The sequence below is a fragment of the Centruroides vittatus genome, unplaced genomic scaffold (assembly GCF_030686945.1).
Source record: "Centruroides vittatus isolate TY-2023 unplaced genomic scaffold, ASM3068694v2 contig_1035, whole genome shotgun sequence".
NCBI lineage: Eukaryota > Metazoa > Arthropoda > Arachnida > Scorpiones > Buthidae > Centruroides > Centruroides vittatus.
The window spans coordinates 3224919-3245732 of record NW_027120673.1 but is presented as its reverse complement, the minus strand read 5'-3'; the positions used below and the strand labels follow the sequence as shown (position 1 = coordinate 3245732).

Here is a 20814-nt window from a genome sequence, read left to right as displayed (position 1 = left end):
ACAAGACCCTATTTTATTTTTAATTATATTCGTTCATAAAATAATATTAACTTGTCGAGATATATAATTAATGAAAGCAATCGTTCATTTTTTGGTTTTGATTACGATTTCGTTTAATTGAAACTTAAAAATGCACCGACTCTGGGCGAAATGATTTCTTGTAATCTAGTTCATTCGATTGTACCCTAATGTTCTTCGTAATTAAAACAAATCAACAAGTTCTTTCATTGTAATTAATTTCGTCAATTTCTCGATAATCGTAAGGGTGGAAAAATTAGTTTGGTCGAGAATCCAATAATCTCTTAATTTTGCAACATCTAGCTTATTTATGTTACGCAATGCGAGTGAATTGATCCATCTCGAAGTGAAAGTAAATCGTCCTATATTTGTTTTCTTTCAAGGCAGTTCAGCAAGCCAAACCCAATTCAACTTATAGCCAAGTAGGTCGTGTATCTCGCTAACTAGTTACCGAAACTCTCTTTGTTTTCATCCATCATTCATTGCTTCCGTGTTTCATATTATATTAATAAATGCTTGAGAAACACACACATATATATATAAATATAAATACATTCCTTTATTATAATATATTTTGAAATTCTTTTACTATTTTGATCGTTTTTTGAAAAGAAAATCGCTAATTAGTCTCGCTTGGAATATTATGCAATCAATGAAAATGATTCCAAGATTCTATTTTAGCTAAAAAAAATTTTCCCATGGAAGAAATAAAAAACACACAAGGCACGAGGTAGTAAAAAACAAAAATAAGTAAATAAAATAGAATGAACTTTTGATAAAAACAAATAAACAATACTATAATGAAAATACTACGGATCTGTATAGTTCATGAATTAAAATAATAAAAATTTTAATTCATGAAAAAGATGGATTTAGTTGGCCATTCTGATAAAATTCGCATTGTTTAATCGCCTAAAAAACATATTTTTAGTCCTAGATTAATAATGGGAAACTTGAATATATATGTTGCAAAGATGTAGGCTATCCGTATCAAAATTAGGTTATATTATTCAATACGAAATTTGTTTTTTGTTGCCGCAGCTTACTTTGGCATAGTCGACGAAAATCTTTTTCTTTTAAGTAGGACCTAAATAAAAATATTTTAAACTGATAAATCCGTCGCGAATAATTTCGAATTTCGAACAAATTGCTATTTAAATTTGAACATATATTTTAAAATTAAAATGATTCATTTCTATTTGAATTTTATTACAATTTAATTTATAAATAAATTGAATTTTTATGTAAACGGCATCAAACTTTTTAATTAAAACTTTCCGGATAATCTTGGGAAAGGGGTGAAATGGCTAGAAGCTAAGTTTTTGCACAGATATAAAGAATGTCTTATCAACTTATCCAATAGGACTGGATGCTTTTCACCATGCTCTTTTTTTCCTACGAGCTCCAGGTGTTCATTTGATAGAAGGCTGAGCAAATCTGCTCTGTAATCAAATCTGTTTACAGAGCATAGCTGTTCTATAAACATGAATGTGTCTTTTCTGGAATCGAATCCGGTTCCTTTCAATTCAGAATCTGTCCAACTGAACTGATAGAATTCGTATTTTTTCAGTACTATTCCTGTTTTTCGATACTGACTTTCTAGCAACGCGTATATATTTTAAATCTCAAATCTCGATTATTAATTTGTCATTAATTAGCGTTGCCGAAAATTGTCACATTCACAATTTATCTTTCGTAACTTTTCATATTAAGAATTATCTAATTTTTCATCATTTTCATATGTATTTTTTACGTTTAAACAGGCGAAAATATGTAAAATATCTGTTTAATTTGAGACTGATATTTGATATATGAAACTGTTTTTTTTCCTTATTATATTTGTTTGTTTTATTCTGTAATTATATAAGCGCTGTATAATAAAATTTTGGAATTTCGAGTGTTACGCAAATGCGTGCTATTTATTTTCTACAATATAAATTACGTAGAAAACACCAATTTGAAATTCCCAAATCTTTTGACGCTCGGCAATTTGTAATTTGTAATATCTAGCAGTATTTAGGACAATTTATTAAGTGAAATTTGCCATGTCACGTCGGGATTTTCCCCAAATTCTGCTTTTTCATTATGAATGAAATTAAGACAATACGCAATCATTACCGTTAACGTCACGGTAATAAAATTCTTTCATCCTTGAGAGTCGAAAAGAAATTAGATCAAAATATACGTGTTGACATAACACAGTTACATCTGTGCTGAGATTTTAGTTCAAAGAGAATGTAACCACTTCGGTAAAAGAAAGAGGAAACTATCTCCGGAGAATTCAGAACGGCATACATCTCCAACAATTTTTGGCTGAACTGGTTACTCACCCCAAATGAGTTATGTTTACAAAATGTGACTTAACGAAAATGACTATTTTGCTTAACTTAACATAGCATCGCATCATTTTACAGTTGTTCTTATACCTGCTCTATGCATCCAAATTTAGCTTCCGTACCCAGTCGTGACCTAAGAGGTATGACAGTTAGACGACAAACTGGTGCAGAAGACAAACGCGACGCACTGTCAGCAACGTAAGCGACTAAGTGGCGCCATCCTGCATGTCTATTACCAATCTAAATTTAACATTAAATCAGGCTGCGATGAAGAAGTCAGTCAGTTAAACCTTTGATAATTAAAAGACAGACGCCGATTCAGACAATTTCTCAACACCCCTTTAAATTATAAGACAGGTAAACATACAAATCTGGCTTGCCAGTATAATATAATGAACGTCCTTCCTATCCAACGGAATGAGAAATGAAAAACTGAAGTAATCAAATCGCACAAAAATCACCTTCCACGCGTAAGAAAGATTCTTTTATTATTAAATGATGCTATCTGCAAATAAAAACTTCTAGGCTAAACTTTTTTTTTTTTTTTGTTTCTTCTACAATTCTCATAAAGGACTCGTTTGTCTCGTTCATTTTTATGCTCCGCGATGGTGTCCTTGACTTCAAATTCTTTCGAACAGGGTTTCTCAACCACCGGGCCTGGTCCGGAATTAGTTTATGAATCGAGATGAGTAGAATACCATTAAAAAAATGAGGGAAAAAATCACTTAAAATTCTGTGCGTTTTATACTATTTTTATTCACTTTTTTTAACTGTGCCACACTAACGTGGTGTGCCATATTTTTTTTTCTTCGAACTAAAATAATCCTGTAAAGTTTTTTTTTTTTTTTTTTCTGAAAGTACAGTCTGATACGCCGTTTGTCTGACACGCCAAACTAGCAATCGCCATAGTTTTCTATAGAAATGATCGGCCCCAGATACAAAATGGTCGAGAAACAAGGTTCTAAAACATCTGTTGTCGAGCCAATCAATAAATCTTTTGTTTCGGGAAATCGACGTTTATATTCAGGCATTGTATGCACCTTTAATCGTTCATCTTAATAATTTTTGAACGGAAACTCATTTCTTCTTGATATCCGTTAGAGATGATTCCAAACGGGGCGGGGTTTTTCACACGAGATCTCCTGTTTCCCTTTGCCCTTGAGACATGAGTCATTGCAGCGGAAGTATCACCGGAAGTCGCTAAAGCTTTTCAATGCTGTAAAAAAAACTAAGCTTGCATCAAAGAGAGTTCGTTAACTACTGTAGGGTTGACGCCAGTTTGTTGAAAGGCTTTGTTGTAAAGGAATCAATGGTCTGAGTAGAAAGGCATAGCGTGAAGAACGAAAAATGGCGCGAAAACTTATCTAATCGAAAAATCTTCAAGATATTAGCGATGTTTTTTGTTTTTTTAATTGGACAAAGCGCGTAATTACGCGTAGTAAAATAATTCAAATTAATTCATTTAATCTTTGTAAAAGAAACACGTTGTTATTAATTTTTATCTAATTTGAATATCAGCTCCTATTTTGTAACCACAATAGAATATTTAAACAAAGTTAATTATTTCAGGATTACAAAATGTATTATTTTTTTAAAGCTTAAATGAAATTCGATTGTATCAAATATACATAATACAAAATCAAAAGCTTTTGACATATTTTCTCATTTTTGTGCTGTGTGATGCACGTCTTCTAGTACTCGATTTATATAAATTTGTCAAATCTATCATAATTTTAAACAAGAAAAATCGCATTCTTTAAAGATAAATTTAAAAAAGTTCTCATATTTTTGGCTACCAGAAAGATAAATATATTTGTGTTTAAACTGATAAAAGCAACAAACCCAAAGTTTATCGGAGCACAACAATAAATTCGATCAATCTTTGAAATTTCTAATTAAACAAGTTTCAAGTGAACTTGAATTTTGATATCGAGATTCGCCATTTGGTTTCCGTTTTGCATCATAAATGGTAATGTTTCAATATATAATGCGATTATCTATATCATTTTAAGAAACATTTCATTGTACTATTGTGTGTTAATATGATATGAAATATTTCTCTATTTGAACAAACTGATAAACTGCAAATATGCAGATAATTTTTAATCAATCGAGTTCACGATTACTTCATGTGAAAGTTTTCAGAATATGATTTAAAAAAGTTATATAACCTGTTGTATTTATAGAATATATATAATTAATCAGTGATGAAACGTCTGAAAACGATCATGAGATCTACATTCAAATAAGCTTTCAAAATGATTTTAACTATTATTAAATCAATAGTATTAACTTCTACAAATTGCCTAAAACATTTCATATTAAAAATTACACGGCTGTACAAATTATATTAAAATAACAGTCTAAAATAAGGATTTATTACTTTAGAATTATAAATATGAGGATTGTGTAAAAGACCTTACTTTAATATATTGTATAACAATTTCTACTTATATCTCATAAATTAAAGAGCGTATAATAATAAAAATTTCCTATCAAAATATTTTTAATAATATCAGAAATCCCTAACATTTTCTAAAAATATCCGACGGTAACATTTCCAAACACGAAATTTACTCTTTTACGGAATTTCTTTCTTAATTTCAGACAATAGACTAATTTTATTGTGTAATAAAGATGAATGTTATTAAGAAATTTTTAGCGTGTTGTCAATGTGGTGCTTTTTTTTAAAGCTGAGTATTTACAAAGAATGTGATTATGGCGAGGAAAAAATCCCTGTCCTCATTGTCTTGATTTTTCTCTTAATGTGACATTAAAATTATAAAAATTGCAATTCCCTATGTAGGTCGGCATTAAATTCTGCCTGAGTTTTACATTAGCCTAAAAATGTTACCATTAATCAAAATTGAATCTATCTATAAATTGTTTAAACCACGAAAATTTATTAAAACGCTTATTACGTTCAATTTAGATAAGAATATCAACCATAAAGCTAAGAACATTACTTTTATACAGAAAATAATAGTCGAGCTAAACATAACGTTACTTAAACTTATACCAAGCAGAAAATTATGTCAGGGGGTTTATTATTATTATTATTATTTTTCTACTATTATACAAAAATATTTATATTAAAAGTAAATAAACCATTTAAAAACAATTGTTAAATTAATAAAATTAGAAATACTGTACATCAATATTGCACCAGGAATAAAATTCTCCTGTGTTATCAACGATTTTAAGCTTTGTTTCAACCCCTTTGTCCACGTCACCAGATACCGCATATCGTCACCATCAGATATAAATGAAGTATCTTTGATAACGCCCATTTAAAAGCAATGAACCAGACAATATTATAAATTTTAATTTTTCACGTTTTAAACATTGTTGTTGCTGTTTAAATACAATTGGCAATTAATCATAGTCTTAATGCGCTTATTTTCATACACGAATAACAATATTAAAACTTAAAATGACGAAAATTTAAAGTATAAACAAGCAAATATATTTTGGAATATACGAAAAGTAATTATTTTTGAATTTATGATAAATATTTTTAAATTTGTCATAATTTATAATAAAGAAAAAATCATTTTGGAAGACATAAATCAGCTACGAAACTTCCATTCAGTACTAATTATATGCATATTTTTTCTTAGAATTAAAAAAAAAAATTATGAATAATATGGAAAAATTGTTTCGTCATATAATAACTATACATTCGACCCGAAAAAAACAAATCGATGAACAAAATTTAATCATCAAAATTTTGTTTAAAAAGAACAGACTTACTTCAAATAAATCAATTTGGTATTGCATTTTACTAATATATTAAACTTATATTTCGGATGTTGTGTGAGAATAAAATTGATTATCAGGAATACGCTTTGCTTTAATTAGGAAGATGGATCGATGATAGATTGAATCGAATTCTGTTTATGTACAGTACATATATATACTGTATATACACGCATTATATATGTATACATATGTATATATTTAAAGTAATACATTCTAATAATTTATAGAAGTAAAGAAAATTTATAAAACTACTTTTACTTTATCGCAGTTTTAATTTAAAGTTTTTGAAATGTGATACTATGTGATTCTCATCAGAAGCCTGCCTACGCTTTAGCCGACAGTGTTAGATATTGTTTCCAAGTATAGCTTATTATAAAACTATATTAACTTCATTTAGTTTTACCAAGAAAGAAGAATTTTACTTCTTTTTTTCTTTAATTCCGATTTCGTCTAGCAATGGTCAAAAAATTAAAAAAAAACTGTAGAACATTCTAAAGCTTTATAAGCCATTTAGAGCATTATAATAGTAGATATTTTTGATGTTATTTATATAAATGCATAGATAAATGTCTTTGTGACATTTCCCTGAACATTTTGATTTAATTCCTATGCACGATAATCGGAAATCTTTGAAATTATATCTACAACAGTTAGTGATTTAAAATACAATTACGCCCATAAATGTTTTCAAATTTCCCATCTTTAATTTCCTCCATTGTCTCTATCATTTATATATCTTGCTTACACTTAAAAAAAAAATTATTTAATATAATATTACGTACAGATGTACTGTACCAAATATTAATTATATAAATTTACATTTTGGCATATTTGTAAATTATCGATTATCATCATTTATAATGCAAATTCAAGCTAAATAAACAATTTTATTAACTGAAATGAGTATCTACAATTTTTGATATTATTCATGGTTTCAAACGAGAATAATCAAGGGGGAAAAGAATATACAGTATTAATAATTTTTATTATAAAAGAAAAGAATTAAACTGTACATAAAAATATGCCGAATGTAATTAAATAATAACAATATCATTTATTAAACTGTTTAAATTAATATATCGGAGTAGTTTAATAAATGATTATGAATCAAATGAAACTTGTTCGATTAGATTTTCGTATAAATGTTTTATAAATGAAAATAATTAAAATAATTTAATTTTTTAATAAGTTTAATCAAAACTTATAAATTGCTCATTCTATTTTTATGTTTATATTTTCATTTACTTATTTACTTTTGCCATATATATTTCAATTAAGTTTTTAATATTCAAGGTAATAATTTTGATACAATTCATTAACATCTCGTAAGAAATCTTTCATAATTAAAAACTTGATATTAAAATATTAACTACATTTATATATATATAATTTTTCTTTTGAAAAATATTTTATAAATAAATCGTATTTAATATCGAGAAATGAAATTTTGTAAAGCGATGAATATAATGAAAAAATTGTGGTATTAATGAAAACGTGTGGGTTAAAATGTTAGATATTTTGCAGAAAAAAGGGAAATTAATTAATAAATATCCAAATAATCATTATATTGTTATAGAAAAATCAGCAATACAAGTAAAACTTTTATTATTGTTATCGAATTTAACAATTAAATAATGTGCAACGAAGAGTTAAGTATATTAATGCGTTGCTGAAGAATGGAAAAAACGGAGCGCAAAAACATAATTTCTTTTGGAACGAGCCAAAATCGGCCTTTTTTACCAAATGATCCTCCTGCCCATCGTCTCGGAATTACAGTAAAAAAAGAAATCCTTCCAAATTTGGGTCCAGGATCGTACAATAACGACGTAACGACTAGTAGTAGATATCAAACTGAATTGCTTATGTTTAATAGAGCCGGTTGGGGATTTGGTGTCGATAAATCGAAACGATTTAGAAAAGAAAAGGCTTTTCGAATCCCTTCTCCTACAAGATATCAATCTGATCCAAATAAAAATCCAGATTATAAACAATCTTCAAAGCCATTCGGAGTTGGAGCGAAACAACGAGACACCTTTCTAAAGCGAAGCGTAGCACCTCCTCCCGGTTATTATATCAATGTTGTGCCAATTGATAGAACCCTAAAGAAAAAAAGCAGTTTCGGTGGAAGAGAAACAGTTATACCGTCAGTCATTATCAGATGTACGAGAGGACAACCGGATATCTGTAAAGAATGTAGTATATCTCTTTTAGTAGACTATTATCAGTTGAATGGTACCAACGAATTTATATGTAGAGACTGTTATAATCAGAGACTTCAGGCAACTGATAAGTTGCATCTCCAGTTTAAAACTTATCACAAAGTTCGCGAATGCTCTTTCGTGCACGATCATCAAGGATGCTCGGCGGCAATTACTAAAGGAAAACCCAAAGATTTTAAGAAGTTAATGAGGAGAGAAGTATACCTAAACATGTTCATCTCTTAAGATTTTCTCGCAAAATTTAACTAATACCGACAAATTATTAAACGATGTTTAACAGTATTTTTTTTAAATCAAATTTTAAATAAATTATATAAAAATCATACGAATTAGTTATCAAAAATTAATTTTTCCCGTTTCGATTCTTATTTTAATAAAAGAAATCACAATATTTACTAGATATTTTCAATAATATTAGATGAGCGAACGTGGTCGACCATATTTAGCTCTAGACGTTGTGAGCCTATAAATGGGAAAATATGGTTAACGGAAAATGGAGAGTTGTTGTTTCTCATCCGAAAATGAATAACGCGCTCTCTGAGTCGACGTATATAATAAGAGTCTGAAAAGCTTGTTTCCGCTCATATTTTTTCGTAAGTCACATTTTATATATGAGGATGAATTATGTTTCTTTAAGTCTTTATAAATGAATTTAATGTATTGTATTAATAAAGAATTTATGCTTCTATTCATTTTTTTCGTATCAAATTTGCAACAATTACATGTTTAATACGTTAATAAAATTATATGTATATATAAATTTAAAACTTATCGTTTTTTTTTTTTTTTTGGCAAAGAAACCTACTTGACCGAACTGAAAACTGCACCAAGCGTACGTAAAAAGGTAAATAAGTAAATATACAGTACGTAGCTATATTCAAGAAAGGGCAGAAATTAAAAATTAATAATTAAATATAACAAAATAATATATATATAAATCTTTTTCGATTTGTCTGCAGGAAGAAATTTATGACAAATCTATTCGACATGTCTCTCTTACGAAGGTATCCGGATACGCATAAGTATATATATACGTGCAGCCTTTAGCATCTCCACCATTCTCCTCCTTGCCTGATTTCCTGCACAATAACTGCTCCTTACTATATGACGTATCCCGGGAGGACATTGGAAGTGAAAAAGACGTCTTCCACACTTGGCGTGTCGGCACTTTTGATCTGTTTTTATCGCTTCTCGGCCTTTTTGGCTTTGATATATATTTATAAATATTTATTCAAATTAATAAAAAATATTTATGATAAATAAGAAAATCGAGAAATTTAGAAGATTACTTCATATTCGTTGACAAAAGTCCGTAATTGAATTTAAATATATTCATAACAACAATAAAAATAAACAGTCTCAAATTATGTTAAACGCTAATTTATACTGGAGTGTATAATTGCATATCTGTCTTGTTTTCGATTGAATCATTTACACAAAATAAAAAATAAAAAAAAACAAAAACAGAAAAAAATAATTTATCTTTCATAACAAATTATGTCATTTCAATAGAAATATTTTGCAAATCATTAATAGACATAACATAAACACAGAACTGTGTCAAGAACAAACATCTCAATCCGATATCATTTAATAATTTAAACAAATTTTTTTAAATTAGATGATAAACTCCACGTCTTTTATTTTTATTTCTTCATAAACGTTTTATCTTATAAGATTTAGATTCAGATACAACAATACCGTTATCTATTATAAAATGAAATGCGTCGAAATTTATTTTCTAAAAGTGCATTGTTAACAATAACTTATCGACATATCTTAACTTATCTTTGTTATGAATTAATGAAATAGGAAGTTGAATTTAATCTATTTAACATCGATTTATATATTATATAAATCATGTATCTTTTGTACTTTCCGTTTAATTTGCGTGGTGTACAAATGCGACGCAGAACATCCATAAACAAACGCCCTTTGACCAAGAAACTATGTAAAGATGATGAAAAAATTACTTGGCAAGAAACATAAATCTTATTTGAGCCAAGTATTCTACATGGAAAATCCTTTACGTTCTAAGGCGTAACATTTAAACTTTTTAAATACGGATCATGATTTCAGCTCGTAGACTAATAATTTAAAGCGAATACGAGTGATATATCCTATGACTCATTTGAAAGGCAATTCCATCCCCTTGTCTGGTATGTGTGTGTGTGTGTGTGTGTGTATGTGAGGGTATGTGTGCGTGTGTGTGTGTGGAACTCATAATACGCGTCCAAGAATATCATTAGATCTTTCCAAATTTAGATTAGTCCAGTCACTCCTGTCGGTGTGTAGGGGGATTTGGCCAGATTAGGTTTCAGTGTGATGTTAGTAAATAACAATCTTGACTCACGGTCACTGAATAAATTTGGAATGAAAACCGATTGAAAAATTTACCCGAATCATTACGAAACAAGATTTGTACGCTTTCGTAATTCACGTGTTTTACGAAATTTCAAGGACTGTTCTATATAAAAAAGAGCTAACAAAAATAGACTGGTTCAGTGTAGTCTATTTTTGTTTACTATTTTATACGATAAATTATGTAGGAAAATATTAAATTTTTACTTTTACACAAAAGCGAAAAAATCAACCGAGATAGGAATTTTATTTCTTGTCAATTCAATTACATTTTTTTCTCTTTTTCCTTTTATGCTAGAAGCAGTCTGTAAAGATTCTAGAGAAAAGCACATTATGTAAATATAGAAGGAACAAATAGAAGCGTAACAAAACAGGAAAATAAGATTCATGTGTGTGATATGACCTATACGAAATTATGTCTTTAATGTTCCTTCTTTACGAATTGCAACAAAAAGTATCTAAATAAGCGAACAGGTGCTCCTGACACGATCGCCGTTACGAGATACCGTATATACATAACTATTTATTCGTAAACATGTTCTAGGAGTTTCAGTTTAAAAATATGCGGATCACTACAGTAATGATATATAACAGATAAAGGTAGCCTAAATGTCAAGGTTGCTTTACAAAACTTCTTATATCGCGCTTCTGAATATATAACTTGAAGTATCAATTAAAGTTTCCAAATTTGGAGTTCGGAATTTAAAATAAAAACTATTTAACTTTATAAAAGAAAAATTTTTAAAACTAAAATTACGAAATCTTCTTACGTAAATCCACTCTTCGAATCCATTTTCTAAATATGTTTTTCGCATGAAAAAATTGTAAATAAAATCGAATTAAATTTCTAACCGAAACTTCGTATAAGAAACGTTTATATTTTATTACTTCACATAACTATTTTTAAAATAAACTATTAAACTAAAATTTTTTAAAAAATGGCAATAAATTCTTACAATGAAAACAATCCTTTACTTGTTATATTGAAATTGAAAAGGGCTATTTATTTTCTAAATATTTGTATGAATACTCCTATTCATGTTAAAGGAATGTTAAGAAAGAAAAAAAAACGCGTATAATCATCTGCTAATATAATAAAAAAACAATTAAAAAATAATACTCTTCACTTAACTCAAAAGAACTTCTAATATAAACTATTATATCTTGTATTCTTACTCGATAAGTATTTATTTCTATTAATCATACACGTTACGTCATTGAAACTCACAGTAGTTCATTTGTTTAAAAGCGGCAAAGTAGAAAGAAAGTTTTTATTATTTCTTCTTTTTTAAATGAAATTTGAGTTTATACAACAAATACCAAGTGTCCTCCGCATGAGTCGTCACCGCATGACTATTACTTGGACAGAAGAACCCGAGTGATCTCATGTCTCATATCTTTGTCCAGTGACGAGTCACAATCTTATTAATTTGATACCGTATTATGTCTGTCATTTCTTCGAGAGAGATGACTCACAACAAATCTTTATTTGGAAATTCTTATAAATTCCTGTTATTGTAGTGTTATTTTCCGAAACATAAACAAATCGCGCGAATATTTAAAACAAAACCTGCTTCGAATTCATGACATTGTACACATCTTTTAATTTTTTTTTTTGGCTGTTTTATAATAGCAGTGCGTATAATAGTAAGGTTAATAAAACTTTTTTCAACTAAACGCTATTTTTCTCAGAATTTCTTATTTGTATCGTTTTTTCCCCCTTGTCGTTTTCTTCAAACAAAATCATTTAAACCGAAAGAAAAATGTCCAGGAAATATTTATATAATCTTTTAACGGCAATAATTTCCAGTGTAAAAAGAAATATAGGCTAGATAAGTATTTCCTATTAAAAAGTAAAGTTTTTATAAGAGTAAAGATAGTGGTGTAATTTTTCTTCATCTGAATTTTTCCTGATGTTTAATAATTTTCAAAACAAATGATAGGAATTTTTCATATGAATTCTTTCCACATTCGAATGTAAGCCCTCTTCATGACGGCGGAATACACACAACAATGACGTCACAACACGCAAATGACGTATGTGCTCGTCAGAGACCTTGAGCCGCTGGCTGACTGCCAGGAGACTGGCGCCAATACGCCCGTCTCCTAGCAACCAGACAGAGTCATCCTCTGCGGTCGACTGTGAGAAGTTGCGAGATGGGAAAGTCGCACGTGCTGCCAGTGTTTTAATCGTCGTTTTGCGTAAAACAAATGAGTCTGCGATGAATTTACTTAAATGGCGGTAAGGAGAGCAATGATGATGCCAAAGCCACATAAATATGCAGATTAAATCATCACCGCTTGGCAATTAAGGTGCACTTACAACTCCTCGGTCAAAGGTAACAAATGAAATAGCGAAAAATCGGTGCCATTTCACTAAACGAACAATAAAAATTAATCGCGAGTCCTTGAAAGCGATCGGTGAACCGTTTAAAATCATTAAAAATCTAACAAGCTATCAATTGCTTAAATGAGAAAAACATCTATTTTTAACAACGAGAATAAGCATCGTAAGCACGACTTCAATCCAAGTTACGAAGGTTGAACTAAGTGAACAATGATCAATCCTTTAATGGGTCTCAATGGCAACGTTTTGATGTTTTGACTTGTTAAATGGCAAAGCAAAAGTATCGACACATCAAATGGTTGCTGATAACTAAACGCTCAATTAGTGTCCTTATTTTTCGGCAGTTAAACTTTTAACATACCTAGCAAATGGCAACAATGATTTGGCAATTATTCAACCGAATGCAGGTGGAATTGGCGCCACCAAGCTCGAGCGTCACGAGACTTCTACCGACACTACCGAAGTGTTGGGTTGCATCGCATTATTCTCTTTTCTGCGTTTCTACATAGAAAAAACTGGCGCCAATTTTTGCGAAACATAATACACACTACTTGTTTGTTTCTACCATTAGAAGAGCATCTTTCTTTTATTTAAAACGCAGAATAAACAAGTTACCGACATCTGGAATTCACAGCCAAAAAACTCGGGATGAATGAACAATTGTGCTCTATTAAAACAATTCTATAATTATTAAAATGCAGCCGCCACAAGGGAATTCGAAAATAACACTTGTTCCACTTCAACTAACGCTTTTTCTATCAATATAATAATACTTTAAGTACTGTACATTTAAATAATTGTTATATTCTTATCGCCCGTATCGAGATGCCGTAACTAACAAAACGCTTGTTAAAGGCCAATTTCTAGACGATAATCTCGAATTAATCTTTTCCAATGGTTAATAATCTTATCGTAATATAACGTACATCGCTTTTTTTTTGAAATGACGAAGCTATTTTTAACATCAATCGAAACATTTAGAGACGAACACACGTTTTATTATAACGAAAAAACAAATATATTTATTTCAATTTATAAAAAAAATAACACTTTCCATTTATTAAATTCAATAGCTTAAAACGAAAATGACGTTTTAATTCACCAATTAAATTACGAAACGAATTACATTCCTGTTATTCTCCCAGACAATATATTTTATTCATCCAATTTCCAAGGAACGAATTTTAAAAGCGAAACTTTCTTATTAATCGCCATTTCCTTCAACAGAACTCAGTTACTTCCGGTTTCTCGATTCCATTAATTTCATTATCAAAATATCAACCTTTTTATTTTCTTTTTCCATTTTATTTTTTCTTTGTTATTATTATTTTTATTTTTCACTGGTAGAGATTCAATATTCATCGAAGACGAAAGAAAAAAAAAATAAAGTAAATATATATATATATATATATATATATATATATATATATAAAGAGTAAGATCTAAGTAGGCAAAAGTAGTTTCTTTTTCTGGGAGTACGGTAATGTCCAATACCTGCGTTTGGCATTTAAGTTCCGGTTTTCCCCAGTCCCTCTGGTGAGCAGACGGGATAGTTGGATCAATGGTTGCTGGATGAGTGCCAAGCAGACGGTTGGCACAGAGCCAGACATCGAACGGTCAGTTTCCATTTTACTAGAAAATAGTAGGGGGCGTCTCGTGAACATGTTCGTTAAGTGTGAAAGCAATTTCGTTATAGGTTATCTCGTTATAATTGTCATATGAATAAAAATTACAAATATATCTTATAGATACTCGAATGAATTTTTAAAAAAAAAATGCATTCACTCTTTATTTACAAGGGGCACGTGAATCGATCGAGTTCTACTACCACCGATCGCTCGACGTCGTTTAATTAAACACTGCGCGAAATTTATTCAAGAGAAGGAGGAAGAGGGAAAAAATCATATATATATATACATATATAAATATGTGGAGGATTAGGGAATTCGAAATTCGTTGGCAATGCGTCGAATTCTCAACGATATATATGTATATTTAAATATTTTTTTGCGAGTATTCACGATATAGCGGAGATTTTTTCCCCACGCCGGCTATTGACACCGTTGCAAAATATCCTAATTATAATTATTGCAAAACGCAGAACTCAAAATATAGTCTACGAAAAGATCGTTTCGCCCACGTAATGCGCCTCCTTCGTAAGGAATGGACTTGACTATCGCCTACTCCATACCTTGAAGGTTAACTGTTCGCACTTTTATACAAGGTCGTTATGACTTTACCGACGAAATATTTCCGATATTAGAAGCGACTCTTGGAATAACGGATAAACTTTATATTTTATAACCTTATTTTTCGGATTGAAAACGATCGATGCCATCATTTATGAAACGTTCTTTCTTTTTTATACAGTCGTCATTGTTGGATAAGTAATGCCGTAAAATATGGAAACAACACGCCTATGAAAATTTTTCTGCCGAACTGCGAATAAATGTACGGAAATTTTTCCCCGGATTATCTAAAAAGATTAAGCTATATCGAATCGTAAGGTTAGGAAAAGAAATGCTTTGATCGTTTTCTGCTGTTCTTTATTCAAAAAAAATAAAAAAAAAAAACATAGCAGCAAAATGACCTTAGAAAATTTAGATGCTATTTAGAAATTAATTTTTAATATATAATCTGACCTAATATGTTAAAAACATTATTATTTTTTTAATATTAACTTATATAACTATACATTTTATTTACGTTATATATGAACTGAGGGAAATTTAATATTATTTTCCTAAGACTCATCAAATAATCTATCAGCTATTCTCCCGGATATTAAAAAAATTATGTAATTAAATTTAATTTAATATTTTTCAAAACCGAAATATTTTGCTGTAAAATCGATAATGACAATTATATATCTCCTTGGGATTGCGAGTGCATTGTCGAGAATTACTTAACCTTTGACGATAATAAAAATAACGGGTTCATAAAACAAAGAAAAATATAATAAAAATTGTAAGAATAATGGTTAAAACAGCAAGAAAAAGTACGATTTTTCATCATTTATAGCTCTTTACGAAACGCAACGTTATCACAATTAATTGCGGAAAAATAATTTCTAGGAATATGATATAAAAGCGAAACAGAAATGTTTTCCCTTCAAACCGGAAGTTACGATAACATTTTTAATTCTAGTTACATTAAAAAACTTTAAAGATTCAAAAATATAAATCTCGACATTGCAATATTTGATGTACTCTGTGATCTAAAGACATTAACGAAACAGAAAAAGCCCGTTTTCATGTCGCGCATCATTAAATAGAAGAGCTATTCACGAAGAGAAAATGTTTCACTGTTAAAATGCAAATAGCTTCCAATATGTTTCGATACATTCGCGACCTAATGTCACCAGTAGGGTATATACACCTGCTGTTAGTATACACTGTAATCGCAGATAGTGACATCCGGCATTCGAGCGTAGGTGTGTTTGACACGCAGATGTCGACTGATAGGTTAGATCTATAATGGCGACACTATGTCGCTTTTAATAACACAGGTCGTACAATACGTGCTGATCTATAAAATTTCAGTTGAATAAAGAAATTCTAATAAATTCGAATGCAGATCTATATCCTATTTGTTTCCAAACTTGTTTTTTGGCGCAATGCATTCAATTTCCTGAATTTATTACAACAAAATACATGCTGAGTCGACGAAGGGTTATGTATACAAAATTAGCTTTTTAATCCACTTAATATTCTTTTACCTATTTTTATTTTTCAATTCAAGCTGTAATTAGAAAATTTCATTTCAAAAATTATTCCTCTGTCGAATATTTTAGTCGCTAATTTTGAATAAATTAATACATCAAAATTTAAAAAAGAAACATTAAAATGTATCAGGAAGTGTATTAAAGATATAGATAAATCAATTAATTATCAGAAATTCGATTTTCGACGGCAAGCGAGACGGGCGATAGCAGCTAATTTGACTAAATTCGTAAAAAAAATCCACCGCATCCTTAAAATAATCAAAGGAAAAAAAAAAAAACTAAGTGCCGCCGGATTTATGTGACTTTAACAGGAATAAACTTTTCTTGAAATCTTCATTTCCAGTTAAAGGCTAAATCATCGTATTACCTTGTAACCCGAGTAGCAGCGGTTAAAGGTAAAAATATCTTAATTTCAAATTGTTTCGGTTTCATGGAACTAATAGGCTCTCCGCATGAAATTAAATTGGCGAGTTATTTAATTTTCGATATCGTACAGCATAAATAAAGATTAATAAATGACAGTAATAATTACGAAGACGTTTATCTTGTTTCGAATCTCCCCGAAAGAATTTCTCAAACCTTTCCCGGAAATTAATGGGAAATTTTTCTTCTTCTTCTCCCCTTTCTGCATTTATTCTCCGAATCCGAAACGCGACTTCATAACCTACTATTTTTCGCGCCGACGTTATTTACGCCTATTTCTCGTATTTCATTGAGTCGTATTTTGCTAGATGCAAACCTCGATCGAATACATCATTGAATAGGACACATTTATACGTCACAACAGTTTTTCCCACCCGGTTACCGTGGCAACTTCGTTCATCTTTTGCGTCATCGAGTAGATGTTTACCTTTAGACTAAGTGTACAGTACATCTAGAGCCTAGACTGTAGCATATTGTGTTTATATTCGGGCGGAATAATTTTTCTTTCTGGTTTTCGAATTAATCGAAAATTAATAATTACGTACAATAATTTATACAGTTCTATATTTTATAATTTATGCATTTATTGCGCTATCATTAAAATATATTATGCATTGGATTAGAGCTATAAAACTATAAATAAATTTATGAAACGTTTGAAGGTTTTTATGGAAAGCTAATTACGTATGAGATTTCAGACAGACATATAAACAATTCGTAATGTTGTTTACGGGCTTTCATCGAGGAAAGAATTAATTTCTTACAGCTTTATATTGTAGGTCTGATGTATGTTTCTGTTTAATGCATGGCATTTGATTAATCCATCGTTGACGAGCTACTTTTTCTCGCAAGAAATTTATCTCTAGCCATAAAAATTTGCATAAAAATCATAAATTTATAGAGAGAAAAAGTCGCAATAAATCCAGAATACGATGCCTTTTGCTCTTCTCGTCACCGCCGAGTTCGAATATCGCATCGATGTGGTTAAATAAATGGCAATCACGAAATCGGAAGCCATTGTTCCAATCGATGAAGATGCATATAAGCGGTCGTACGAAACACGAGATAAAATGTCTAAGGTAGCGGAACTAACGCGGAATATTCCAGCACGCACGTTCTGCGCTTCGCTATAAAAATTCAAATTTGCCTCTCTTAAACGAGACTAAAAATAGTACAAGATTCCGCCGGGCAGAATGCGGGGATCGGACGGAACGGGCATTTGCATCACGTGAGCGATCTACCTCCCTCCGTCCCTCCGCCGATTAAAAAATCCGTCCATTCGCTTTCTGTTCCTTAATGTCTCTTCAAAGCGGAAATTTTTTGGCACGCTGCCAGAGACGGAAACTTGGCGCTGTGCCAGCACGAGCCGGCGACAGTCACGTGCCAAATGCGGCGTTTCCTGCTTAACTTGTTCCCGCCAAAATAAAACCGGATGTTCGTTAAAGCGTCCGTCTCTTGTTATGGCGATATCTACAAAAACCAAGGCGATTCCTATACGCGCACAGGACGGTGGCATTTCTTACCCACCGATAAGCGAGAAATTCAAATTCTCTTAATCAAAAACGGCCACCGAATAAGAAATCGAATTCGCTAAGATTTCACGGAAAATTTATTTGTAAACGGACAACTTACAAGCGAAAATTAAGTTACGTAACAAAAAAACCACGCCGACGTTTACACAAGCTTATATATAAAAAAAGTAGAGCGTCGGATAATAATAATAATAATAATAATAATAATAAAATAGCAAAGTATGGGCAAAAGGAGAGAAGGATGCAGTTCCCGTTTACTTCATTTTCTAATCGCTCATCTCCCCTATCAGATTTAACATAAAGGTGAAGTGACGTCACGGTACGCCATCACGACCGGCGATCAAAGCGTCTGCTTAACGAAATATGGCGGTCACAGTCCAGTGACCGGCAGTAGGCCTGCGGGAAGGACATTTACCCTGGTGTTTACACGGTTTCGAGTCACCGGCCCCTTTTCCGATGGCGTTTGTTGTGTCTACCTTCTTTTGTCTCGCTCTCTTTCTTCCAACGTGCACTTCCTGTCTATTTATACGTCGACCGTTGCGGTAAGGAGAGTATCGCCGCGTTTTATACGGACGCCGCCGACAAAACGGAAATAAAAAAAAAAGGCCAGAATTAATTTAAAGCGACGCTACGTCGGGGGCCACTACGTACGAGCAGTCGATAGTCGGCTGGGAAATACGAAGTGACTCCGTTATGACTAATTCTGTTCGTAGCAAAAAAAAAAAAAAAAAAAAAAAAACGAGCCGACTGCAAAGGAGAGATAGGGGAAAAAAACCGTCGGAGGAATGCGTTCAGAATGCATTGCACGCAGACGTAGTGTCGGGTTACAAAAAAGGAACGCCTTACAGTCGAATGAGTTCGGTCGGAATACCTTTCTCCCTTTTTTTTTATCTACGCATCGTAGTAAATGCGAAACCAGGCAAAGGCGTCGTGCGTGTCTGCCCCGAATTAAAGCGTTTACGCGATATCGGGGCCTATTTTTGCGCCGAAACGTTTTACCGGGCTGCGATCCGGCAGCAGACAGTCAACCCGGAAGAAACTGACGCGACACCATATTGATCACTTTTGGCCGACGCAGGGTCTTGATTGTTGGCATGGTGCCAGCAGCCAGCGTCTCTACCAGACGTCGTGGCGGTTGTAATCGTCGTCTGTGCCACAGATAGATACCCCTAAATATCGGGTCATCTGAATTGATGGCGAACTAACTACGCCACCTCCCGTCTCTCACCCACGTCCGGCTATTTCGTTCGTCACAAACGTTTTTCCCTCGTCTGATACTCCGATCCCCGTCTTCCCAATTCGCTTTTTATCAATCTGGGTTGATTTCAAAATCAATTTTTCTCTTGCTATAGAATGACATTGACTGCTCTTTGCATTTTGAGTGTTGCGTGCGTGTTTGTAAATATTCCGCATCTGGAAAAACGGGAAAAATTTCGAACACTCGTATTTATTTTTAAATTTCTTTTTCCCCGATCGATAAACTATTAATATAGCATACCCAACCCGGGAAAAAATATCTCGGCAAACACAAATTATTATTATTATTATTTAATATTTCTCTTCTATAACTGCAATTTTCAGTTTTATTTTATTTTTTCTCCTACTGAACTTGTAGCGCAGATAACATTTACTTATATTTTTTCTCGAAAATAATTTAAAAACACAGAAATTACGTGGTTAGTGACGTATGTATTTTTATACTCAATTTATGGATGGTAAATAATGCCACGTGTTTCGCCCACAGATAATCTAAAGGCTAACACGTGACTGCAGTCAACGTGTTAAAATTGGAGATTTATTCTTTACCTGCGAAAGAAACGCTTATGCGGGTGTATTGCAGTAAAGCCACCATCCCTGCAATGACCACTCCAATAAATAGCGCAAAAGTGTGATGGTGGATTAGTCCGCTTTTAGTAGTCTATTTGGGTAATTGTTACATTTATTCTCGACAAAGTTGGATGAGTAAATCTCCTTAATTCGGATAGGAAAACTTTTCATCCAGAAATGGAAAAGGGAAGCCAGCAAATCTGATGTTTATAGATCGAATGATGGAAGGTTGTCTGATAAATTTCCTCGAAATTTAAATATTATT

The 20814-nt window shown here is 31.4% G+C and overlaps 1 protein-coding gene and 1 long non-coding RNA gene across 2 annotated transcripts in view; one reads left to right on the top strand and one right to left on the bottom strand.

Annotated features, from left to right (window-relative positions):
• Nucleotides 1-20814, bottom strand: part of LOC136969573 (uncharacterized) — a 93215-nt gene that overhangs the window by 52819 nt on the left and 19582 nt on the right. The window lies entirely within an intron of this gene.
• LOC136968964 (uncharacterized) lies at nt 7698-8660 on the top strand. The gene has a single exon (XM_067263041.1). The coding sequence runs from the start codon at nt 7793-7795 to the stop codon at nt 8558-8560; it is 768 nt and encodes a 255-aa protein (XP_067119142.1). The 5' UTR covers nt 7698-7792; the 3' UTR covers nt 8561-8660.

Bases quoted from the DNA above. Each gene is read 5' to 3' on its own strand.
- LOC136968964 (XM_067263041.1), top strand. From the start codon at position 7,793: ATGGAAAAAACGGAGCGCAAAAACATAATTTCTTTTGGAACGAGCCAA.